The sequence below is a fragment of the Mixophyes fleayi genome, chromosome 1 (assembly GCF_038048845.1).
Source record: "Mixophyes fleayi isolate aMixFle1 chromosome 1, aMixFle1.hap1, whole genome shotgun sequence".
NCBI classification, from domain to species: Eukaryota; Metazoa; Chordata; class Amphibia; order Anura; family Limnodynastidae; genus Mixophyes; species Mixophyes fleayi.
Window position 1 is genome coordinate 439885075 of NC_134402.1, and position 26699 is coordinate 439911773.

At 40.0% G+C, this 26699-nt stretch overlaps 1 protein-coding gene across 1 annotated transcript; it reads left to right on the forward strand.

Annotated features, from left to right (window-relative positions):
- Positions 1-242: 242 nt before the first annotated feature.
- Positions 243-16967, forward strand: TXNL1 (thioredoxin like 1). Its single transcript, XM_075185134.1, has 8 exons — positions 243-435; positions 3313-3409; positions 6337-6510; positions 8532-8654; positions 9261-9330; positions 12990-13162; positions 15208-15312; positions 16748-16967. Exons 1-8 carry the CDS (start codon positions 338-340, stop codon positions 16775-16777), a joined length of 870 nt encoding a protein of 289 aa, XP_075041235.1. The 5' UTR covers positions 243-337; the 3' UTR covers positions 16778-16967.
- The last annotated feature ends 9732 nt before the right edge of the window (positions 16968-26699 follow it).

A 26699-nucleotide genomic window follows, 5' to 3' on the forward strand; every position in this document is an offset into this window, starting at 1 on the left:
CACGCTGAGACTTGTAGTTCCACAACAGAGCCAGAATCATTTTACTCTCAAGGCTCAGGCACATTTACAATTACAATTTACACACTAACAATAAATAAGACATCTGGTCACGCTTATAATGATTAAGTGTTATTAAGCAGTCATTGCTCTGTAGTTCATTATGGGGCGCGTCACTTCCGCTGGTGGGTCGGGTGCTTTGCCAGAAAGTAAGATGGCCGCAGCGTGGTGGTGAGTCACGTGGTCCGGCGTGCCGCCGCGGTGCATTGTGGGGGGTAGGAGGCAGTCAGGGCCCGGCGTGACGCGACAGAAACGAGCAGCCGGTGAGAGGAGACTGAAGATGGTGGGAGTGAAGGTGATCGGGGCAGACGCCGAGTTCCAGCCCGAGCTGAGCGGGGCCGGGTCCAGGCTGAGTGTGGTCAAGTTCACCATGAGAGGGTGAGGAGGGAGTGACTGGTACCCTCCATGTAGCGCCAACAGCCTCCAGGGCGCTGTACAGCGGGGGCGGGCATATAATTACTGTCACCACCAGAGCTTGCAATCTAGACCTAGAGGTACTGGTCACAGCCCCAGGAGTGAGCCCCTGTCATTCTTATTGCAAAACCTGATTACTTCCACATAATATCCTAAGTATTAATCATTCAATAATATAATTTCCTAATTGTACCTCATTTCTTAATTTACAGTCTGTCATTTATTGTAAAGTAATACATATTAAATGTATTCATTCAGACAGCCATAGGATCCAAAGTTGATTCATAGGATTATTCTGTTTCCTTGGCCAGAAAGGTTACAAATCCCTAATGTAGATTGCATGGCCTGACCTGACTGTGAGCCTGTAATGTCCTCACTGTACCTCCCTTAGGGGTAAAGTTTTGCATCCCAGATTAATTGAACACAATGGGGGAGATTCAATTCAGTACAACGTGTCTCTGGAACATTGACGGAGATACAGGTCATGGCAGGAATCTTGGCTAATTTATTTCTTGTACCCCATAGACTGTAAAAATAATAAAAATGAGCGGAAATTCCTACTGTAATGGCCGGCAATGTGCACATGCGGAACACATCGGTGTTGTCCGGGCAGTACGTTGCCAGAAACTGACTCTCCCCCAATGTTTAGGTTAAGGTTGAGAATAGTTTATTTTTATGGTTTGTGGACAAAACCGTAATTTAATCCAATTGTCCTCTGGTGTAAAAAAAAAAAAAGACAGTGTTCTACCCAGCACCTATCATCATCATTTATTTATATAGCGCCAACATATTCTGTAGCGCTTTACAATTGGGGACAAACACAGTAAACTAATAAACAAACTGGGTAAAACAGACAAAGAGAGGTGAGAAGGCCCTGCTGGCAAGCTTACAATCTATGGGACAATGGGAGTTTGACACATGAGGTTAAGTCTACATTTGCAGTCGGCCCAGCCAGACTGCAAAGGTAAAAGTGACTCATAAGCTAAATGATCCTGTCACACAACAATGTTGGTCAATGAGTAGTTGTATAACGAGTGGTAATAGGGTAATGTAGTGAGGTTAAGACCTATTTACCGGGTGCTCCACCCGGTTGTTTTAACTTGCCATTCAGCTCATGGAGCCCAGCAGAGTCATATTATAGTAGAATAAACCATTGTTTCTCCTATTAGATCAGACACTATGTGAGCACTACAGCCAGCAGTGTGTGTTAGACCTCTGACCACCAGTCCTGGCAGGTGGGGGCAATAACCTCAACTCTTTCAATATTATTTCATAGTATTACAGCTGCCTCCACCTGGCTACTTCTTAATGCCAACCGGCTGGCAAAACTTTCTGGAGAGAACACTGTAGAGGCCATTAACCTTTGTGCAGTGGGACTCTTTGCTTTGTTTTTTTTTACCAAAGCAGATGATGTAAAATAGGACATGTATCTAATCAGCCTTTGATCTCAAGTTAATAATCCAGTTCTCCATTCACATGTCCAAAAAATGGGACAGAAGTGAGCAGCTTAAAAGGCACTCACACTGTACCTTGTGCGTCCATGGTGCTGAAATAATGAAAACCAGTCTTAAATTTGAAAATGCTTTCTTAAATTGTCTCTCCGTGTTTATAGTTAGACCTATTATTTATAGTCATTTAATTGTCAGGATGATGCAAGCCCTGTTTTCTTTAAGTGGTGTGCTCTGGAGGTAGAAGCTCAACCAGCTATTATTGTTGATTTGAAAGATGCCACAGTGCTGTTCAGCGCCAGACAGAGCACAGACAACTGGGACATACAACGTAGACAAAGAATAAATGTGGATGTGAAATGGTAGGGACGGCCCTGCATAGAGAATTGATTGTGTCTCAGTGGAGATTGGACTATCAGTGAGGGTGTATCGGTGGGAGTGGGGTTGGTTCTAGTAAAGAGGTGAGTTATCAGATTTGAAGACTGAGGGGGAGTCTGACCAGTCATGGTAGGGAATTCCATAGGTGGTTAGTAGTACAGGAAAAGTCTTGTTGACTAAGTTGCTGCACACCCCATCTAGAAGGTCTATTTAGAATCTACTGTTCAGTGTAACCCTTCACAATCATTTGCATAATGCTCATTTTAGATAGGATAATGGCTGCAATTCTATTTACAATGTTTAAAGTAGAATTTGCATGTTCATGTGGATGTTTGCACTAGAGGTCAAAAAGCAGCATATATTCTTCATGTGTGAAATGAGTTCCCAAACTTTTTTTTTTTTGTGCATGAACCCTTTAGATATGACTTGTAATGTAAGAGATTGCATTTTGGAATTGCTGTATATTGCCTTTTGTTTAACCTTTTTGCTTTACTTGTGAATACAACCCCTTTTAGAGTCCACTCTACATCCTGAGTGCTTGCTGTGTATTTAATTAAAATTCACTTTCTTTAATGCAGGAGCTGACATTGCAATAAGGTGCAAAATTTGCATTGAATAACAGTAACCAATCAGCAGTTAGATGTTTAACCAGCACTAGAAAGAACAATAAAAGCACAAGTGGGGATATTGTGCTTTAGTGAAAAGTGAGCATTTAAATGCCATGTCAGTATTTAGCCCTAGTGTTCTGCTTTTCCCTACATATGTTGTAGGGAAGTGTCAGGTTATCATAGGTCTATGAATATCTGCTCATCTGGGCTTAAAATTAAGATTGTCTGGTTTAGTATAATCCTTATGAAGCAAATTGATTGGATTAAGCCAGTGACCAGTTCTAATTATAATCATACAACATGCGCACATCTACGATTTATTAAGTCGGGGGTCTGTGGTTCTTAACGTGAGATTCTGCACATTCTGGTTTCTTTACCGGCTAAAAGTTGCGGGTGATGTTTTCTAGGTGCGCCCCATGTGTACGGATAGCCCCGGTATTCACATCTCTGAGTAATAAGTACCCACAAGCAGTGTTTCTGGAAGTTGATGTCCATCTGTGCCAAGTAAGTCACCTCTACTCTGAAACTTGTCTGTATATCTAGGATTACGTTTCTTGCTGCTTCTTGTCTCCTGTACCCCACACCTGGATTCATGGAGTGATCCTTCCTTCACCATCCGGTACCCCGTTCCCATCATGCACAGATTTGGGCATTTATAATATCGTATGCCTAATAACCAGGTGTGTGCACTGTGCCACTGGTCATTACAAATATTAAATGCAACCCATTAGAAAGGATATCAATTTTTTTGTAGTTTTCGTAAAAAATAAATGTTTTGTTTGAATCTTCCTTTACCTTCAAACAAAGCTAACCCCGTGGGGTATATTTACTAAACTGCGGGTTTGAAAAAGGGGAGATGTTGCCTATAGCAACCAATCAGATTCTAGCTGTCATTTTGTAGAATGCACTTAATAAATGAAAGCTAGGATCTGATTGGTTGCTATAGGCAACATCTCCACTTTTCCAAGCCCGCAGTTTAGTAAATCTAGCCCCATGTCTGAAGAAGATCTTTGTTCAGTGACATTATAGCCACTGAGTGGCACTGTTCTACTGGATAGAGTTTTAATTTAATTGGCATTACTTGTTTTTTTTTTTTTTTTTCTTTTTCTCTAAATCAGTGCCGTCCAATTGCAGCCGGATTCCTCACCCTTTTTATAATCTTCACCAAGAATCTCCATAGACTTTTGTATGAGATACATTTTTAAATTGTGTCCAATCTGTGAATACATGTGGCCTTTTGGTTTGTACTGCCTTAGAAAGCAGTGTAGTAATATTTGTAGCAGTGATACACACGTTCATGTAGACCTCTTCTCCCAGACCAGGTAATAGTGCTTGGGCATTTCATGGTAGAGTTGAATACATACCTTTCGCCAGCATGACATATTGTCCATGTCCATCTGTTACAGCACTTGCCGAATACGTGACCACTGTAGATAATTTGGTGGGAGTTACTGTCCTTCCTAACAGCCAGAGAAAGGCTCTCTGGATGTATGACATCTCCCACATCCTGTGACCACTGTAGATAATTTGGTGGGAGTTACTGTCCTTCCTAACAGCCAGAGAAAGGCTCTCTGGATGTATGACATCTCCCACATCCTGTGACCACTGTAGATAATTTGGTGGGAGTTACTGTCCTTCCTAGCAGCCAGAGAAAGGCTCTCTGGATGTATGACATCTCCCACATCCTGTGACCACTGTAGATAATTTGGTGGGAGTTACTGTCCTTCCTAGCAGCCAGAGAAAGGCTCTCTGGATGTATGACATCTCCCACATCCTGTGACCATTTTTCTCAGGAGGCCAACCACTATGTCATCAATACCAAAGCCAATATATTGCCAATCTTAACAATGCTTAATTAATTCTGTACAGCAGGCTATCTAGTCCATTCATTTAGATGTGTTTTGAAATACATGTTTCAGGTCCACTTAAAAGTCTAATAATGTTCTTCAGAAAATAATAAAGACTTTAAAAAACACCATGGTGGACGTCTATAATAACGTTATGCTACACTGATGTCTTCAAACAATCATATACGAATTTGTCAAGATAAGCAATTCTTAGACTTTCTTTATTGGACCTCAAGCAAACCATCACCAAGGACCAATATTGTGTACAAACACCATAGTTTTCTGTGGTGGATGCACTGATTTCTAATTAATACAATATAATTGCATACAAATTTAATATACTGCAAATGTACAGTAAAATCTAAAATGGAATGAACTGGAACTGTTTGAGTACACACCTAATAATACTACCAAACGTGATACAGAAATTACACCGTGTAAAGTTGAAGTGTATTGGCTCAGTGTTGTGTGGGTGGTACTGATGGTGGGAGGGCAGTCTAGTTGATAACAGTATTACCACATATACAGTGTACCGTAGCATGCTGCTGGTGTCTGCATTCTGTGTAGTATTGTGTAAATATCTGCATTATAAATGGGGACTGTGTATTGTATGTAATGGCATAATGGTGTGAGTGCTGGACACAAACACATACACACACGCATGCACACATGTTGTGGCAGATGTACGTGCACACGTCCGTTCTGGCTCCTGTTATTGAGACAGTGTATTACAGGGACTCAGTCACCAATGTTGCAATCAGATTAGATACACTGAAGCAGCTGTTCCTGGTGAGTCATATTTATTGGATGTGAAAGTAACATGGTTCTTTTACCCCCAATTCAGGGCAATAATGTCACATGCTTCTGTCTCTCTCAGCCGATGGCATTAAATAACGTGACCCACTCTTTCAGCCACAGGGTATAGGAACCCCTTTGGAGGCTCATTCACACACATGCAGTGGGAAAATGGGTAAAGCGCATGAAAATTAATGCACATTTTAGAGATGCATTTCTAGTGCACTTTTCCTGCATTTTGCTTTTAGCCACACAATTTATTGTACATTCATGCACTAGAAATGTGTAGAACACAATGGTTATAACAGCACCATTAACTTTATTAAATGCGCTTTTCATGCATCCACAAACATGTGCGTTGGATTGGTGTGAATGAGCCCTGATTGGTTGGGTTGCAATGCAGCCTTTCATGATACTGTTTCACTACCATGGAGCGTCCATCTTTTGAGTTCTGTTCTGTGAAGAGCGAGATCTCACAAACTACCACTCGGACTGGCAGAAGGCAGGCTCTGGTGTGGCCGCCATCTCTTCTCCTGCTACCTGGAAATCTTCTGTGGCAGGGAATGGCATATTCCCAAGGAGCCTCTCTCATAACCTGCATGGTCCTTTCACACTGGTCACACTCAGTTCTACTACTACACTATTTCCTCCACTTATCTATTTACATCTAGCTGTCCTTTGTAATATATTTTCATTTACAAGTATATATGTATGTCATTTTGAAATTGCTAGAGCCTGTCCTGGGAAGGGTCTGTATTTTTGCATTTATATTTTATTTTTACATTCTAGGCAACAGCTGCTGCCAACAATATATCTGCGACCCCCACTTTTTTATTCTTCCGAAACAAAGTAAAAATTGACCAGTACCAAGGTGCCGACGCTTCTGGTTTAGAGGAAAAGATCAAACAACACTTAGAGAACGACCCAGGGAACAATGAGGACACAGATATTCCAAAGGGCTACGTACGTACTAAATAGTGTTACTAATTTGTGGCGAAACAGTTTATACAACTGAATGTTTATCAAAAGGCAGCAAACTCCATTTCTCATCTGCAGTAAATGGACTTTCAATCACAAAATAAGGCTCCATGTAGCAGACGTCTTCAGAAATATGACAAACTGGTGTTCTTAAATCCCTACTCTTATTCATTGAGAGATGTCATTTCTCTGCAATTTTTCGGTACTGTATACTGTTGTATATGCTGAGAGCAAAGAGTATACCATAACAAATCATTACACATAATAAAAAAAATCTGTTAAGAGGTTAATTATGCTGTTACTAAATTATACAGGGCCTGATATATCTTAGAATACAATGTGAACTTATATTTTGTAAAATAAAGTTATAACTCTTAATGCTATAATCATTAATATATATATATATATATATATATATATATATATATATATATATATATATATATATATATATATACATGAAATACATACGTGAGGAGGTTATTAATGCATACTGTACATAAAATGCAGTTTAATAGTTTTCCTAACTTGCAAACACATGTTCTGACATACATAATACATACCTGTGGGTCATCGCTATCAGTGGGCACTTACACCTGTCCTGTACCTAGCGCATGTGATATGGGTAAAAACCACGTACCTAGGAGATGCCCTGAGCACACCTGTGTATTCTATGTCCGTCCACCCTTCCCTCATTTACATTTGGGTACGACTTGCATGCAGTTGTGTTCATTGGTGTCGGTCCCTTTCTGGGTTATGCTCAGAGCTTTTTCATGCAGGTTAAGGCACATAAATGGACAGTCTGAAGATGACTCAGTCCCCCAACGTGGGAGAAACTAGATCTGTAGAAGATAATAAATATGATTTAGTCATTATATTAGGAGTTCACAAGGTTTATAAAGAGGAGTACAGGGACCCATCTCAAAGTGCCCACCCATGATTAGCTCCCGACCAATGAGAGAAGAACCCCTGTTTTATGCAATTCCCTATTCATGACTTTGTGCATCTCGCCCATCTCTATTTATGCAACTGCCTAAACAACAAGTGGGTATACATCCATTGTATTTATATAAAGAGCTGTGATCACAATCTCCAATTCTGCTTATGCTGTGAAGTAAATCGGCTCCTTAACCTGAGGAGGATTCACCAACATTGTGACAGTCTTATAGCAGAACTTTAACATTTGACTCTATAGCGTCCCTGTACCACTTATCTTTCATATCATCATCTATTTATATAGCGCCACTAATTCCACAGCGCTGTACAGAGAACTCGCTCATATCGGTCCCTGCCCCATTGGAGCTTACAGTCTAAATCTCCTAACATACACACACACACACACAGACTGAGAGAGATTAAGGGCAATTTAATAGCAGCCAATTTTCCTACCAGTATGTTTTTGTAGTGTAGGAGGAAACCAGAGCACCCGGAGGAAACACAGGGAGAACATACAAACTCCTCACAGATAAGGCCATGGTCGGGAATCAAACTCGTGACCCCAGAGCTGTAAGGCAGAAGTGCTAACCACTAAGCCACCGTGCTGCAATCTGTCAGACAGTTGCCTTTTTATAGTTCATAGTTGTATTGATACATTTATAATTTTGTAGTCATTATCTTTCTTGAAATGTCAGACAGTAATATAGAGCATATTTAAATTATTTTGTGTATATATATTTGCTTGTATACACTCCTTTCCATAAAAGGATACTGCCAGGATATGGTGAAAATTGTGACTTTTTAGGGTTAAGTAACGCGTTGTAGTTTATCTATAGCACTAATTTAATTTGAATGACTATTAACTTATTTGTGTTGCTGTATATAGAAGAATCAACATTCATTTATTGGTGTGAAGGGGGATTGTGTCTGATGGTAAAATGATTATAAGAGGGGGAATTCCTCTTGGTGAAGAGCGCCACCTGCTGGCCACTGCAGTTGTATAGCATACTCCTTTTTTTTTTTGTATGATCGCATAGTGCATTTCCTGATTGTTATGTTTGTACTCACAGATGGATTTAATGCCGTTTGTAAGCAAAGCTGGGTGTGAATGTCTCAATGAAAGCGACGACCACGGGTTTGAAAACTGTTTACGGAAAGACACAACATACCTTGAATCAGATTGTGATGAACAGGTAACGCTGCATCTCATATTACAGTCTACTGTTAGATGTCCGGCCGTTGGTATTGTCTACGTTTTCTGCAGCTCATCCTAGAGCAGGCTTTTACAAATCCAGTCCTCGGGGAGCCCAAACACTGCATGTTTTACAGATTCCCTCACAGAATGACAAGTGAGATAATTCTACCAGTGGATCTGTTACAATGTATCAGTCGGTAATGAATACACCTGTGCTCCAGCCAGGAGATCTGGAAAACCTGCACTGTTAGGGGGTCCTGAGGAATGAGACTGGAGCCAGTGTTTTGCAATAAATATTTGTGTAAAAACGTATGATGGCTTATTTTAAGCATCAGTACACTTCTACACCCAAAACGGGTCTTATTCATGAATTATTTTTAGATTCTGTACAATCACATAAACCTTTTTCATAATGTGTCCAGCGTGTGACGTATTTCTCTTTCTGTATGTATGTCATCTATACATAGCGTAAATCATGATGGCTCTTAATTGTATCGCTCATTTCAAACATTTGTTTAACAAGTCTAGAAAAAATAATAATGTGCATTTTCTCTTTGAATGTATATAACACAGCAAATGATGGGTCTGTTCATATCTCTCACAGCTCCTGATCACTGTAGCTTTTAACCAGCCAGTTAAATTGTACTCCATGAAGCTCCAAGGGCCTGATAATGGTGAGTAACTGTCTGGTGTAAATCCCCCCTGGTGCTTGTTTCACCATCTCTGTGATGTCTGTAATCTGGGCAGGGGAAACCTGATCTCTCTATGGATCTCTGCTGTTTTAGATCGCTTGTAATATAATCTAATGCTATATGACATGCAGTCGGTTGGGAGACGGATTTCATTTAGAACCATCGCGACAAATCCTTCCTGCTATGAATAGAGATGATCGACGACCGTTTAGGTTCAGGCTATGCTTGATTACTTGGACTCTGCTAAAAACAGTGAATGTTGGGGGGGAGGGGCTACCAGGCAAGAGACCCCCCCCCCCCTTCTTCCTCTCCAAAATAGTTTTGTAATGAAGGGAGTGGATTTACAAAATCTTATGGCATCATATCCTGTGGTATTCACATGCCTCCAGTTGGTGCATGACCTGTATTCACAAATGGAACCTTGCTTACGAGCTTTGGAGAGAGGCCTATATGTAGCTGTCCATAGCCATATCTAGCGCATAAGGGAATTTCTTTGTTGTTTTCTATTATACTTTTTTCTACGTATAACTGCCTCTGTCACCTCGATGCCCGTATAAGCTCTATACAGAAGGATGACACTCGGCAGCCATTGATGAATATGTACAAGCAGAATTTGGAGCCATGGGGGGGTTGGTAGATCTACATATCTTCTGATCTTGCCCGGTGATAAATATATTTTGGAATTCACAGCGAATGTCTTACCCAGACACTTCTGTTCGGACACAGGTTTGGGGTTTGTGAGTGGATAAATGGTCTTACCAGAAACCAGCAGATATATAATTTATTAATGGTGATATCCTAGAACCCCAATACCCTTAGAGATACAATGTAATTTCTGTATAAAATGCAGCTGTCCAGCTGCGGTTGAAGGAAGTGTAACCCTTTCATAACCGCAGGGTTCTCACCCCTAACATTACCAGACAAAAAAATCACTTTTTGGATGCATCAGTATAAGTGTCAGTAACTTTTTATTTTAGTATAACCATACAAGTATTTATTATGTTTTCTGGGACATACATGGCTGTCCCATGACTTTTCCCCAAGTTACGGTATTGTTAGTGAAGCCCCCACAATTTAAGCAGCTATGTGTATTTCAGATGGGTGTCGGGGCCTCTATTTAGTTGTGATTCTTCTTTTACTAGAGGAAGGCCTCAGAATTGCAGGGTAGATTTGATGCATGTCTCCTCTTAGCAATGTTAGATAACATCTATTGCTGATCACTGTTAATAGTGGTCTATTGGTACCAAGAGGCAGGAGAGACATACATTGTGCGCACCCTGCCCTTATAATAATATGGCCAGCGCCTCTTGGAGTAACAGAGTCGGTGAGAGCCTGATGGCTCCTAGGGTTAGCAGACTGGTGGCCTCTGAATTCTACATCGTTTTATCAGCCCCTCGTAAGTGTTGTTCTCTTATGTAGCTCAGGAATCGCCAAGATGGATTGTAATATCCCTTTTTACTGTAGGCATATATCATTCAGACAACACACATTTTAATTTGAAACAAAACCAGCCACCTGTATGAATCTATAGATTGTGAGCTTGCGAGCAGGGTTCTCTCTACCTCTGTCTGTATGTACTACCCAGTATTGTCTTATTAATGTTTGTTCCCAATTGTAAAGCGCTACGAAATTTGCTGGTGATATATAAATAAATGTTGATGATGATCCACTTTCCAGGTGTGGTTACCTTCTATAATTCTACATTCTAGCATGGAACTTCTCACCAAATACTACTTACACTCCAGCTATCAGTAATGAACTAAATGATTACCACAGAATGAGGATATGTTTTACATATAGAAATAGTTGTTGTGGTTTTTTTATGGGTAGATATATTCTTTTTTCCAGTTATTTTAGAATTTCGAAGCCTTAAACCCTTAGGGGTGTGTTTACTAAGCTGCGGGTTTGAAAAAGTGGGGATGTTGCCTATAGCAACCAATCAGATTCTAGTTCTCATTTATTTAGTACATTCCTCAAAATGACAGATAGAATCTGATTGATTGCTATAGGCAACATCTCCACTTTTTCAAACCCGCAGTTTAGTAAATATACCCCTTAGTGTCATTTATATAAAATAATTACTTATCTGGCCTTTGCTGGCTGTGAGGACCATCCCTCATCAGAGTGTATGAAAGTAGTTTGAAGTTCTGACTAATGTCATTTATGGAACCGTGACGCCATTACCATCATTTTCCTGATCACTGGTTACTCAAATACACTGTTTGGAAAGCATTGACTTTGGGTGTTTACAAGAGTCGATATACCTGTTGTCCTGCAGTTAAATGGTTACCTATGGGAAATATTGTAAACCCTAAATGGTAAGTCATTGGCTTATATAAATGATCTATGCATTATCTCCTATAGAAAGCCGTATTCTGTGCGTAACACAAATGACTGAGGGGTTTATTTACTAAACTGCTGGTTTGATAAAGTGGAGATATTGCCTATAGCAACCAATCAGATTCTGTAGCATGTACTAAGTATATAATCACTAGAATCTGATTGGTTGCTAGATCACCACTTTTTCAAACCTGCAGTTTAGTAAATATACCCCCGAGACTCCTGGAAGAGGCTCTGATCAAAGTAAAAACACAGTGGTTTCAAGTTTCTTTATTAATGGGGTCTTGCAATATTCTTGTGAACAACAATTATATTTAAATTCCAATGGCTGCCGTACCCACTGAACATCAGACAAGGATGCAAAGATCAACTGTTTGATAATGAATGAACCAGTTGGCAGTTGAGCACATAAAACACATCTCTGCTTCTGGTGAACTGTGATTGCTGTAGAACATACTGATAACTATTTCTTCCTCCATTGGTTGCACATCAGCTCCTGTACGCGCTCTCAGCCCCAGTACGTGGTAATAGACAAGCTATGGGGAAAGGGTAAACGGTGCCTTGCCGCTTCCAACCTGTCAGTTGGCACCTCGGCCTCTTTCCGCTCGCGCACGCTAAGTGGCAAAAGTGCCAAGGTAAAGAAGCAGCGCATGCGGTGGGACAGGGTAGCTCTGAAGGGCACAAGCCCACCAACCGTCTGATTACGTTTCCACAGCAACTGGGGCTGGTAGAAAGCCCATCTGCATCAATCTACTTTCCCAGCAACTCTTATACCACCATAATACCCACCACGTGTTTTATGCCAACCTGTGTGCAAAGGCCACGGAGCCTCCCCTCAATGCACGATTAGTGTTCAGATGTGCATGCATCCAGCAACTGGATTTTACTTTGAATAGTTGAAACGAAACATTTTAATTACATTAACAAAGCTGAAGGTAGAGCTCTTTATTATCCCCCCAGTCTGTGTGCCCCCTGTAACACCACTTTCCGTCTCCGGCACCTCCATGCTGGCTGCACTTAGACCTTGGATTCCTTTGTCGTTGTTCGCTCGGAAGTATTATGATTGTTTTCATTCTGAGTGCTGAGTGTTTAGTTTGTTTTTTAATGCGTTTTATCTACTTCTATTAACCTTGATGAACATTGTGTTCCGTTGCCGTAGAGCGTAATTAGGAATTGCAGACACAGACCAGGTTCCTCTTCAGCTTGCTGCTACTTGTCATCCGGCCTTATTCCGGAACGTTTGAACTTGGCAAAAGACGGACAGTGTTAAGAAGATTAAAGTGTCTTGTTTCATCCTACAGGGCAAGGTGCCAAGTATGTAAAAATCTTCATAAACCTCCCTCGATCTATGGATTTTGATGAAGCATTGAGGAGCGAACCAACTCAAGCTTTCGATTTGACAGCGGATGATATTAAAGAGGATAGCATCATACAGCTCCGCTATGTTAAATTTCAGAATGTAAACAGTGTAACGGTAAGTGCCCAAAATAAAGTACTTGGTCCGAACTAAAGCCTAAATTATTTCCGCCTCTTGTTAATGCTGTGGAGCCTGTCTTGATATTCCCACGGTCATAAGTTTCCATTTCATCGTTTGTTATTTTCAGATGGATGTAGATTTGTAAAAATACAATCTCGTATCGTCTTAAAGCAATTACACAACAGCGGTATGATATTGCTCAGCACGTGGGCAAATCCATGCCACATTTGACAAATGTGGCTATTTGGGATGTGCGTTGTTTTTTTTTTGGGGGGGGGTGGTGTTTAACGGAAATTAAATACAGGGGTGTTGCCACTCTAAAAATCGTTTTGGGCTTAGAAAAGCAACACGGTATAACATGCACCCCAAAGGGCAAATTGTTTTTTTGCCATATCACAGTCTCCCAGAGTACCCGCTGTATTAGAGCATATGTTGTCATGCTCTAAGATGAGCTTTGAAGTCACAGACCAATATCCAAGTGTATTTAATTATTAATCCATGCCCTTTAATTATTAATCCATGCCCTTTAAAAAAAAAAAAATACAATTTTGTAAAGCAGAAAATGTTCGTGAAAAGCACACACAAAAATGTACATACACTTTAGGGGGGAATTCAATTGACCACGATTTTTGTTTTTGTTTTTTGTTTTTTTAGCATTTCGAGCGGGTTAACTTTACCCGCGATTCAATTACATTTTTAACGCACCGTTTTTCATCAAACAGTCCTATCGCGCTCCAGTAGAAGGTCTATTGAAAGTATAGGGTGTGCGAGAGGCAGCCACGGTAAAAGCTATTCAATCGTTTTTTTAACGCGGCGGGTAAAACAGGCATATATGCTGTTCTATCTCGCACCTCTTTGGGGTGTGCTAAAAGTAAAAAAACCTATAAAGAAAACTATTTGAAATCATGTAATGGGGGAAAAAAAGAAACTATGTTTATCAGTAATGCATAACATGAAAAAGTTGATTTTATTTTAAGAAAATCTTGGGGAAAAAAATCACTAATTATATTTATGTATGTTTCTTGTACTAATGTGTTTTGACAGGGAATAGATGATTCTATAGTAAAAGATAGTGAAATAAAAAATATGCGAATAGAAAGTACTGTATGTAGATATTATCAAATAGAAAGGTTGTGTAATGCAATCTAATGTACGCCAATCCTTTTTTTAAATACATGACTGCGTTAAACCCTCCCCTTTACTCCCTTAAAAATTCGCAAGCACCAATGATTAACACGCGGGGGCATTGTTGCCTCTTTTTCAATTGAATTGCACGAGTTTTAACGCTGCATTAACTTAAAACGGTCGCTATAGCAGTTAAAAACCCGCGCAGAATTTATTTATTTATTTTTTTTCTAAGCGCTGCGGAAAAAAAAAAACTCGCGGACAGTTGAATTCCCCCCATAATGTCCCACATACCTATGTGTGTCTTAACAGTTTATACTCATTTATGTCCCTATAACCACTAGGATTTCAAAGCACCTCTAGGGTTCTTTTAGTAGAGATGTCACTAACTGTATGAAAATAATAGAAGTATTTATTTTTCCAATCCTCAACTTCTTAAACATGGAGTTTCACAGCCTAACACAAAGTTATTTGAAAGTTATAGTAAAATGAGTAATAATTGACTACACAGTAAAATATATTTTGTAAAGGTTTTAATTTATAAGACAATTTATATTTTTTTGCTCCGTAATTGGCGGCTATGTACAGCGTTTCATTAGCTCGCTTCGTTTCCCAGGCTCTCATAGATAAATTATTTTTAAGTTCCACTTCTCCTTGTGCAGCTTTCTAATCTCCAGCAGCCTTTAAATAACCCATTCTGGTTAGCAGCACACAGGTGGCCGGTCCAGAATGACATTGCTAGGACAGTTTCAATTTGTGAAATGCGTGAAATTTGTTAGGCTAATTTATATCTGGACTAATTCAATTATGTCTTTTATTGCTCAGCCACCTGATCCCACAAAAGTGTGTTCACGCCATATTTATCATATTTATCCCCCAGTGTCTTCCTAACTGGCCGTTAATCATTTTTCTTTCAGCTATTTGTCCAGTCCAATCAGGGTGATGAGGAGGCGACAAGAATCGCATACTTTACTTTTATCGGGACCCCGGTACAGGCCACAAATATGAACGACTTCAAGAGAGTGAGTGCGGGAAGCTGATAAACCAATTGTATCATCCCTGTCAGTGGCTTCCTTACTCCTTCTGTCATCTCCATATGTATCGCCATCTCCGTCTATACTGTATTGTGCCAAATGTTTTACATATGGCTCTTGTATGTTTTAATTTTTTCTTTCTTTTCTCCCCTTCAAACCCTCCCATCCCCACCATCTGTGCTTAATTTCCCACCCCCACTCTTTGTCTCTCGCTCTGGCTATCCGTCCCTCCATATCTCCCCTTCTCACCCTTACCCGGATACTTTTATTAGAGAGAGAGAGATTTACAAAATACAATAAAGTACTTTTATAAATAGTTTGGCCCAAACAGGCTTAGGAAGGGAGACCGTGGGAAATTGATTTGAATTTGTTTTTTGTTCACTGTTGCATATTGTAACAGAGCCTTAAGATGGTCCCCAATATAATGCGGGAAACAAGCTAGTAGACCGGATATATTCGAGGCATGGTACATACAGTCATGGCCAAAAGTTTTGAGAATGACACAAATATTATTTTCACAAAGTCCGCTGCCTCAGTTTTTATGATGGCAATTTGCATGTACTCCAGAATGTCATAGCAACATCTGACAAAAGGTCTAAAAACACTGAAGCAGCAAACTTTGTGAAAACCAATACTTGTCATTTTCAAAACTTTTAGCCATGACTGTACAGACCATAAGTACAAGACAAAGATATAATATCATGTACATCGCCCCAAGCATCATATTATGCAGTCATCCTGTACACAGATCTGTTCTTTTAATGTGTGGTTGGTTTACAATCCTTGGATGCAGTCATGGTTGATCTAACATCCTGTTCTATAGTTTTGGAATTGGTGACACCAATAGTTATATGTGAAAGGATGTAATGACAAGACAGCATGTAAGGCTATTATTCTACTGATTTTGGATCATCGCCACCATTTATTTATATAGTGCCACCAATTCAGCAGCGCTGTACAGAGAACTCATTCACATCAGTCCCTGCCCCATTGGAGCTTACAGTCTAAGTTCCCTAACACACACAGGCACACCAATTTGTTAGCAGCCAATTAACCTACTAGTATGTTTTTTGGAGTGTGGGAGGAAACCCACGCAAACACGGGGCGAACATACAACCTCCACACAGATAAGGCCATGGTCGGGAATTAAGCTCATGACCCCAGTGCTGGGAGGCAGAAGTGCTAACCACTGAGCCACCTTGCTATCTACGAGCTTCTCCTGTCTCACCAGCGAAATACTCTCCCTTCTTCCTAATTCATCCCTTTAAATCACTCTTGCTGGACCTTTATCCCAAATTGGCATTATTCCTGCATGTGGGTACTACGCAACTGGACAGCTACAAGTTGATCATTGTAGGTTAGATTGAGAGGCACGTTGTTCTTTTACGTAACAATTACCATTTTATGTTTTCTTTCCTTCTAGGTTGTAGGTAAGAAAGGAGAGAGCCACTGAACACTGGACTTGCTCTGAGAAGTTGAAGTAACAGGTCATCAGGACAAGTCTTTCTTCAATAGAGTTAATGTTTCATTCAGAAAGTACCAATAAATCATTACTTTTTGTTAAGTGGAGTTCCATAACCATGATTTTATTTAAGTCTGGCTATGCGCATTTGTAAATAAATAATAATACTTTTGCCAAATTACTTTGTGTCTCTGAGGAATTTGATGGGTGGTGTTTATATAATTTCTAGTCTTATCTGGACCCAATATCCAAATCGGACCATTTAACCCTTAAACTCGAGCAAAAAGAAATGATAGAGGTGTTTTCTATTTTCCTGCGTGATTCAGCTGAACTGTTCAGTCTTCAAACTGCAACAAAGTGTTCTGTGTCTGATGTATCGCACCTCTCCTAATTTTAGTCTTGGTGTATATATATATTTTATCTGTTTTGTGCAGACTTGTTGCATTGCACCATTAATAAGTAATGGTATTATATTCTGATTAAAAAAAAAATCTTACTGCTGTTTTAGTCTGTAAAAGATTCTGCTTATTTGTTCACAAAGCTTGTGGCTTATCAAAGACGACGTGTCCAGATTGACCCATTGATTAAATTTTTTGCTGCAAGAAGGACATGTAACGTAAAATCTGGTATTAGGTGGAGTTTACGATGTTAAAGTTCAATCCTGAAATTAACAATCTGCTGGGTCACCAAATTGGCAGAGCCAATATCTGTGCCCTCAACAGTTCCCAGCAAAGTACAGGGTGTGGCATGACAAGCACGTTGCCTTTTTAAATATTATTATTATTATTATGTTCATTATTAAGATGGTGCCTCAAGGTTTTTCCGCAGCTCCGTACAAAATTAAAAAGTACAATACGAATAGTAGACCATACAGGGTACAACAGTACAAATAAAACCAAGACTCCAAAAGCTCCAAGCATAGCAAACACAGTGACGTTGGAGCAGAAGAAATGGAATTGAGACAGGAGGGAAGAGGACCCTGCTCGTAGGAGCTTACGTTCTATAGGGAGCGGAAACGGGCAGGAGAGGAGTCAGTGGTGGGGATGAGGCACAAGAGGAGCATGAACAGGAAAGGGGAAGGATGAAGAAGGTTAGGTGGATAGCTGGTAGGCTTTGAGGAACAAATGGATTTTGAGCGCTCGTTTGAAAGCGCTCCGATTAGGGAACAGAGAGGAGACGGGATGGGTGATCTGCCTAAAAACCCCATCAAGCTTCATATTGACATCATAAACTTCAACCAATGTTATAATTTGATCTTTGGGTGTAGTTCTTTAAAATATGGGTGGGACATATGTAGAAATGTTCATCAACATATTTCACAGGGGATATATATCTCCACATCGCAGATTGGCTATGGGTCTGTCAGATAATGATAGGTGTCCTAAATGTGGGATGGGAGGGGCAGACTTGTTTCATTGTTTCTGGGGTTGTCTGGTTATTAGAGGGTTCTGGATACGCGTGTGGAGGTTCGCTACTGCTGATCTGGTAAATTATCTCCCTTTCACACCAGACTGGGCTATATTGGGCATTCTCCCACCAAATACCCGCACATCCAGAGGTGGCAGACGTCTGCTGCTGATTATTTCGGCAGTGGCAAGAAAATGCATCCTCCACATGTGGATCCAGAGCACATCCCCCACACTGGACCTCTTTAAAGAAAAATTGTTCTTTGCCATGAAAATGGACTGGTTGGAAGCCTCCCTCCAAAAAACAAAATACACGGAGATTTTTTGACACTTGGGAGAGCTTTGTTAGCACTTTGTCCATCCCGCTGAGAGAACAAATACAAAAATGTTTTCAACACACCCTTTGGTACGAAACTAGAATATTCATGCAAGACCCACCTATCTTTCTGGACTAGGAGAGTGCTTGTGTTGCCCCGGTCTCTCCAGGCTTTTGTATCTTATGTGTGATATATTTATAGTTCACTTCAGTAACTCACAGATGACGACTTTCCTCATACTATGTGTCATGGTTCATGATTATTAAGTATAAACATCTTTGTTCTAATTTATTTACTGATGTGTACATGTTTGACATTCTTCAATAAAGAAATAAATAAAAAAAAAATATGGGTGGGATCCCTCCACCACTTTCTGGGAGAGAGGGTCTGTTTAGTAGGCGGCAGGAAAGGATATGGATAAAACACTGGCCAGTTATCTGCAACAGACAGTACATTTAATCTATTAAACTTCAATTGATCTCTATAAACATGTTGGGTGTGTACATCTTTGTAACCAAAACATGATGGCCGGGAGGTGCAGTAAGATGTCCAGGAGACCTTTTTAATTCTGTTTTAAGTCACCGGGTTGTGTGAACATGGCAATAGATGGAGTGAAACCTCCATTAGGAGTCAATAACTTCTGAATTGGTCGCTGAATGTTCAAATTCTCTGTTCCGCTCATTACATGTATGACCCCAGAATGCACGTGCTAACTACATAGTAATATATGTCAATGACCGGAAAGGGGCCTCAGATGTTTAAGTTAAATTGTCACGAAGGCCGATAAAGTGTGGAAAGCCAGTAGGTAGCATAGAAAGAAGCAGCAGGATAATGGGAAGTTAACTTGCTGTTTTATAGGTCACTGGCGAGACCTCATCTCAACTTGTATACATTATGGAGGTCTAATCTCCAAAAAGATATCCATAAATCACAATCTTTTCTGAGAGGGGCAACTAAAATGGTGTATGGGCTTCAGAATGTTGTTAGAAAATTATTAGCACCTAAAAGGAATAGACATAAGTGATCTAGTGCAAACCTTCAACTTTAATACCCTAAAGTTGGTGAAGTCAGCTTATGTAAACACAAGGGCACATCTAGAATTTTGACATAAGTAAACACTTCTTTATAGCCTGGGTTGGTCTGTGGAGCAGCCTCCTAGCAGAGGTCGTGGACACTCAAACATTCAAAATTATCCACAAAAAAAAAAAGCAATAAACTTGCTGCACCCCATAAAAATAAAATAAATGACAGTCACATTCCCCAGTAGGCTGATTGTCCAACATTCCGAGCTGGGAACTGAAACTGGGTAGATTTCTGCGAACTGATGTACATGGTTGAGCACCAGCCCCCAATAGAATATTTCCGCATCCTGCAGGCTTTTTACTAAGCTGTAAAGACCCTTCCCAGATCCGATGAGATGTTCTTCAAATTGTTTAGTAGGTCCTTTCCTTTACGTAGTGTGATTAAAACTTGAACTTTATTCATAGGGGCTGATTCAATTCAGCACGAGGTGCGGTCGAACATCGCCTCAATGTCACGTTGCCACCTATTGCGTTAAGGAATCTCCGCTCGAGCTTCTGCGCACCTGTATGGGGCACAAGGAGAAATGAGCGGAGATTTCAGCCTCACCACCCTCTCGATGTGTCTCCACTGGACTGTTCTGGAGATACATTGCGCTGAATTGAATCTCCTCCATAGTGTTTAATGGAGGATTGCCATCCGTTAAATTAAATAAATGCTATAGCACCCTGTCAATAAACATCAGTGTCATGATCCAGCACTTGCGTGAGTCTGCGTGATGTGTGCGACAAAGGGTTAAGCAAAAACATCCACCTGGTGTGTTTAAAAATTATTAAAACTCCTTGTCTATCCCACACACTAACATTTGCCTTACCATTTGTTCCACAGCCCAAGTTTTTTTTTCTGAAGAGCTAACACGTAATCAGAAAGCCGTCGATTCTCACTTTATCTAAACTAATCTAAACCAAATGACGATCTCTGTTTCATTTACGTAGCATTCAAGCTTAGGCTGACATGAATTTATAAGTACACAAAAACATGAACTTCTAAAGTGTGATTTAATATGGCAAGTGAATCCACAGTGCTGAAGATAAAAATCGGTTAACAAAGTGACTTATATATCAGAAAAATGGTACACTCGTAAATGATCAGAATTTGGTGGTAGATAAGAACCACTTGGCTCATCTAGTTGGCCTTTTTTTTTAACCTATGGTAACCTCAAACTCTTTGTTTCTTAGTTCTTTGTAAGGATATCCTTATGTCTATCCCAAGCATGATTAAATTGCTCTACTGTATCAGCCTCTACCACCTTTGATGGTAGGCTATTCCACTGATCCACTATCCTTTCTGTGAAGTAGTTTTTCCTCTGATCCTACTCCCCCCCCCCCCCCTTACCCCTCAATGTCAGTACATGTCCTTGTGTTCTAATACTTCTCTTCCTTTGTAGAATGTTTCCCTCTGTACCTTGTTATAATCCTTGATATATTTGAAAGTTTCTATCATGTCCCCTCTTTCCCTTCTCTGCTCCAAACTATACATATTAAGATCTTTTAGTTTTTCCAGGTAAGTTTTGTGCTGTAGACCATGCACCATTATAGTTGTCCTTCTTTGTACAGTCTCTAGTGTATTTATATCCTTCTGGATAGATGGCCTCCAGAACTGAACACAGTATTCTAGATGAGGCCGTACCTATATATACAGTGGTATTATTACTTCTTTCTTTTTGCTATTTGGGATGCTCAGATTTGAACATTAAGATGTTTTTTTCTTAGTAGTATTTAGGTTTCAGACAACCAGATCGGCGTCTTTCTTTCCCTGTGATTTTAAGGTGTTGAACACAAGGTTACTGCTTCCCAGAGAGAACAATACAGCTATTCTCCGACGTATATATGCAAATTAGGATTTGGTTTGGGACTCGCTTGAATAGGATTTTGTAGTGGGCCAAATCGTAAGCGAAGTATTTGGTGCCTCCCTCATTACTATGCGTACATCTGTCACTAGTATTCAGATGTCCTAATTAAAATCTAATGGGCAAAATGGCAGATGCCTTTACAGAAAGGGCTATGGGAACTGCAGGACAGTCTCCTAAACATTTTTTTCCGGGACTCCTGACTATATGCCTTGTCATAGGACAATAACAAGGCATTAATCACTCCCTCGTCTCTCTGCTTGCAGCTTCTTTCTCTGTTCTCTTATGTTCAGCTTTATGCTGCTCTGCATTGGTTGCTGATATTCTCAGTTCTTTATCCGGGTCCCCAATATTCTCCCAATTACAGCTCTGCAGGACACTGATACACCAGCAGTGTATTAAGTCATTGGTGGTAGAGATACTGCAGCAATAACCATTGACAAATATATGCGTATCCTAGTGTTATGCTGCATATTGATAATAACAATCATTGAATAGGGCAGCACGGTGGCTAAGTGGTTAGCACTTCTGCCTTACAGCACTGGGGTCATGAGTTCAATTCCCAACCATGGCCTTATCTGTGTGGAGTTTGTATGTTCTTGTGTTTGCGTGGGTTTCCTCCGGGTGCTCCGGTTTCCTCCCACACTCCACAAACATACTGGTAGGTTAATTGGCTGCTAACAAATTGACCCGTGTGTGTGTTAGGGAATTTAGACCGTAAGCCCCAATGGGGCAGGGACTGATGTGAGTGAGTTCTCTGTACAGCGCTGCTGAATTAATGACGCTATATAAATAAATGGTGATGATGATGATGATTGAATCTCTCCCCCTTATGTTCTGTTGCATGTGGTACAACTTCCGCTAATACCAGGACCAATTAGATAGGATTCTTATTTTCTAGACCATGAACTGGAAAATTGCAGTTCACATTAATGTATTCTTTAAACGGTAAATGATTTGGATGTATGACCATTAATTTCATATAATGGTTATTGTGACAATGCAATAGTTACGTATTAATGTGACAAGAGACTGACATGACTACAGTGAGCTGTTGGAGACCCTGCTCGTCTCAGTTTCAAACTCAGTCTGTTGCTTCCTGCTGCCTACATTCACAATATAACACTGCTCCTGTCTCGTGCAGCCCTCTCTTTTCCCACACAGTCATGCGTGGAAAGGTTTCAGGCTCCCGCAAGATCACCACATTCATCTACTGAAATACAATGTGCTGCTGTGAACATGCAGATATTCTGAATGGCAGGATATGAAGAAGGATAAAAAAAGACTGGCTTTAGTCAAACACACATTAAAAATGTTGTTTATGCAGCATAACGCTCATTGTTATTTAAAACTAGAACAACATGCAAGGGGTGTAAATATGCTTGTCTGGTTTAAGCCAAGCTCTTTAAATTTTCGCTTGCTGCATTACACTTGGCTTAGAGTGCATAGAATCCTTTACTCTGTTAAATCACAGGTATTTTCAAATCTCTACTATATCCTGATCCCAACAGGCAAAAGGATGTTTGGGGCTGAGTGAAATTTGTGGAAGCTCTAAGAAAATGTTACATTTGATGTAAAACAAAGCAGTTTTATTACAATGCTTTTCAAACTTGTTGGTGCTAGGAAACACCTGGAGATATAAATGCCAAAGGATTCATTCATTTCAGGCACCGTTTTAGAATATTGTAAAATATAAAACTATAAGAATGCACGGTGCACCTGACTCTCAGAACACACATTAAAGGGACACTAACATAAAAATCGGCTTTGCCCAAAGGAAATGTGTTTTCTTACTTTGCAATAAAAAATAAACAGGATTTTTTTTACACTAAAAGCCCTCTCAAAAATCAAATTAAGGCGGTTTTGTTTCTCTTGAAAGTGGAATTAAAATAGTTTTCTAACCTGTTCGGAAAATAACAGCATGTGTGTAGTATAAACATGTTATGCTCCTCAGAATGTAATAAGGATATTACTTATATACCTGGTACCGAAAATTACATATGTTCCTTTTTCTGAAATTGTAGGCTGCCTTCTTGTCGTGATTATAACAGACTCGGGGGTTAAGAAAATGGACCTGATTCACTACGTAATGCATACTTACCAACTTTCTGTTGGTGAAATCCGGGAGCCTGCAGAGGAGGTGGGCGTAACGGGGGGGGGGGGGGGGGGGCTCCAAGTGGCGTCATTTTGGACCTGCCCCCATGACGTGATGACGCAAAATGCGTCATTTGACAGCGGGGGGCGGGGCCAAACGCCGCGATTCACCGGGAATCGCGGCGTTTGGGACTTAATTCTGCCCACTTCACTAGGAAGTGGGCAGAATTATCCAGATGCGGGGGATTGCCACACTCGCCCCGGGAGCCCGGGAGACTCTCGCAAAATGCGGGAGTCTCCCGGATATTTCGGGAGAGTTGGCAAGTCTGACGTAATGGGGGGGGGGGGAAAGATTCTATTAATGTCACCTGTTAGTAATATAGACATTAATGATGAAACATTAAAAAATAAAAAAAAAGCTTTTGTTTTATTGTGTTACATAATGTACATTTGTCAGGAAGTTATGAATGTCTACTGTACATTAAATACAGTTTTACAGTTGCTATTGATAGCAAACACATGTTCTAGCAGCATACTAAGCTGTCATCACTAGTAACCGGCACTTACACCAGACCTATAACTGGTGCAAGTGTTGCGACTGAAAATCACGTACTTTAGATATGCCCAAAGCTTGAATCTGACGCTACTGTATGTGCTTGAGCTTGGCATGCCCTTACTAGTCATTGAGTATTTGCATACATCCAGTCCCCTCCCCATTCTGCCCCTGAAATCATAAGCTGTAGTAACGGTCCTTTGCGCTCAAAGATGAATTGGACTTGTTTCTGCCTTCTCTGGCATATGGTCATTCTTCTGGTCATGCGCAAAGTGATTGTGCGCACAATACCCAACGTATCACCAATTACGCTGTTTAATGAATCAGTCCCAATGTGTGCAGGTAATTTAGGGGTTAACTATGCTGCTATCTCCTCTACCAGTCTACTTGGTGTCTGTGTCTTGTCACACAGCAGGGCTGTTTATATATTTATTGAGGCCTAAAACCAAACTACAGGTTATACAGATAAGATCAGCATGTCATATAGGTTTATGTCCCAGCGCCACAAATGCAATAAGCTTTAAGGTCCATTTGAAGTCACAAAAGAATACAAGTTGTAAAGTGCAGTAATATGCGTCAAGGCAAATCCATTTATAATCCATATCTGGACCATTGTGTATATTCAAAATCATATGAATGATTTACATAAAATATGTCAACTATAACTATCAGCCATATGGAACTTAGTGAAATAATATATCTTCCCAAGGCATTTATATTTCATAATGATGTTTCATATGTATCTGTGTGTAAATTATCTTTCTATGATATGCCAGGGAAAATATACCTCATTCCTGACTAAAGTGTGTTGGTTTAAAAAGCAAAAGCAGTCTTAATTAGTCTTAAAAATGATTAGCATTCACACACCTCATAATGAACGGGGCTGGTGGGCATCAGAGAATGTTTAAAAATCATGAAATTAAGGTCAGAAATTTTCAGTTTCTGAGGATCAATCTGCTGTTGAAGTTCTGTCCGTGTTTCAGTCTTCCCTGATGCAGTCACATGAAAGAATGCAAGTTTTCGTTTTCTGTTTTTACTCCTGTTTATTTTACTGAATACAGTGGCTATAAGGGGTATCTACCCCCTTGCACTTTATAACGTGGAACCATGATGGATTTATTTGAAATGTGTTCCCACTGATCAACACATAGTACTCGATGATGTGCCAAAAAAATGTAATCCAACAATTTGTCCAAATTATTTATGATAGTGATTGCGTAAGTATTTACCTCTGCAGAGTTAATACTTGGTAAAAGCAGCTTTGGCAGCAATTATAGCTCTGAGTCTATCAGTTGTCCACATCTAGCACTGGAATTTTAGCCCATTGTTCTTGGCAAAATTGCTCAAGCTGCATCAGGTTGGATGGTGATTGTTGGTGGACAGCAAGTTTTACATTTTCGGATTGAGATCTGGGCTTTGACTAGACCACATCAGGGCATTAACCTTGTTGGTGGTTATCCACTCCACTGTGGCTTTTACTGTATGTTTTGGGTCATTGTTCTGTTGGAAAATGAATCTGCTTCCAAGACCAGGTGCACTTGTAGACGTTAGCAGGTTTACCTCCAGGGTTTCTCTGTACTTTTCACCATTCATTTTCCCCTCTAATTTTATGAGCTTTCCAGTCCCTGCTGCAGAGAAGCATCCTCATGACATGATGTTGCCACCACCATGCTTCACTGTAGGGATTCTGATCTCAATGTGATGTGCAGTGTTAGGTTGGTGCCAAGCATAGCGCTTAGAACTAACCCTGCTGTTAATGGCCTCTTGTTGGCCTGCCTTACTACAGCTTTTCTTGCCAAGACACTTAGGTTTGGAAAGGACAGTATTTTTTATGCAGATTTACAGTTGTCCTTTATCTTCTCCATTTTTGTGTGATGGATCTAACTGTGCTTTGGAGTATATTAAATGCCTTTGAAATATTCTTGTACCCTTTTCCTGATTGGTAAATCTCAATGACATTGTCCCAGATCTGCTTAGTTTATGATTTTGTTTTCATTTTGTAGTCTTTGATTGGATATGCACTGGGGGCAGATCACATAGACAGGTGCATTTATGCTGTATGCATTGGTCACACGTTAACTACACACAGATGAACTCCAATAAACAAGTGAAGAAGGTTGGTTACTTCAGAGGAAATCTTTTATGTAAATAGTAAGAGTGTAAATGCAATCACTTTTTTCAGTTTTATGTTCATAATTAATTTGGACAATTGGATAGTGTAACATTTTGTTGGCACATTATCAAGTACTTTGGAAAACATGTGGAAAAGTCCAAGGGAGGTGAATACCTTACATAGCCACTGTATATTAAGCATGGTGATTCAATTTGTCATGTTAATTTGCCATTTCATAATGTACTGTCTTTGTGTTCTTAAATAATTATTGTGCCATTTTCGCTTGGTTGTTATAATGCTACATTTAAGGCAGATAATTGTTTAGTTAATAACAACTAATTAAATTAGGTTGAGATTATATTTTGAACCAAAACTTAGTGATATAACTGCGTAAATAATAGCTTGAGATATAATTTTGGGGAAATTTTGTGATATTTAGACAGAAATTATAAAACAGAAAAAAGGGGAAAGGGGGAGAATTAACCGCAGCAGTTTTATTGT

Coding starts and splice junctions, on each gene's coding strand:
- TXNL1 (XM_075185134.1), top strand. CDS start 338: ATGGTGGGAGTGAAGGTGATCGGGGCAGACGCCGAGTTCCAGCCCGAG. Junction 436..3,312: donor GTCAAGTTCACCATGAGAGG/GTGAGGAGGGAG, acceptor GATGTTTTCTAG/GTGCGCCCCATGTGTACGGA. Junction 8,655..9,260: donor AATCAGATTGTGATGAACAG/GTAACGCTGCAT, acceptor TATCTCTCACAG/CTCCTGATCACTGTAGCTTT.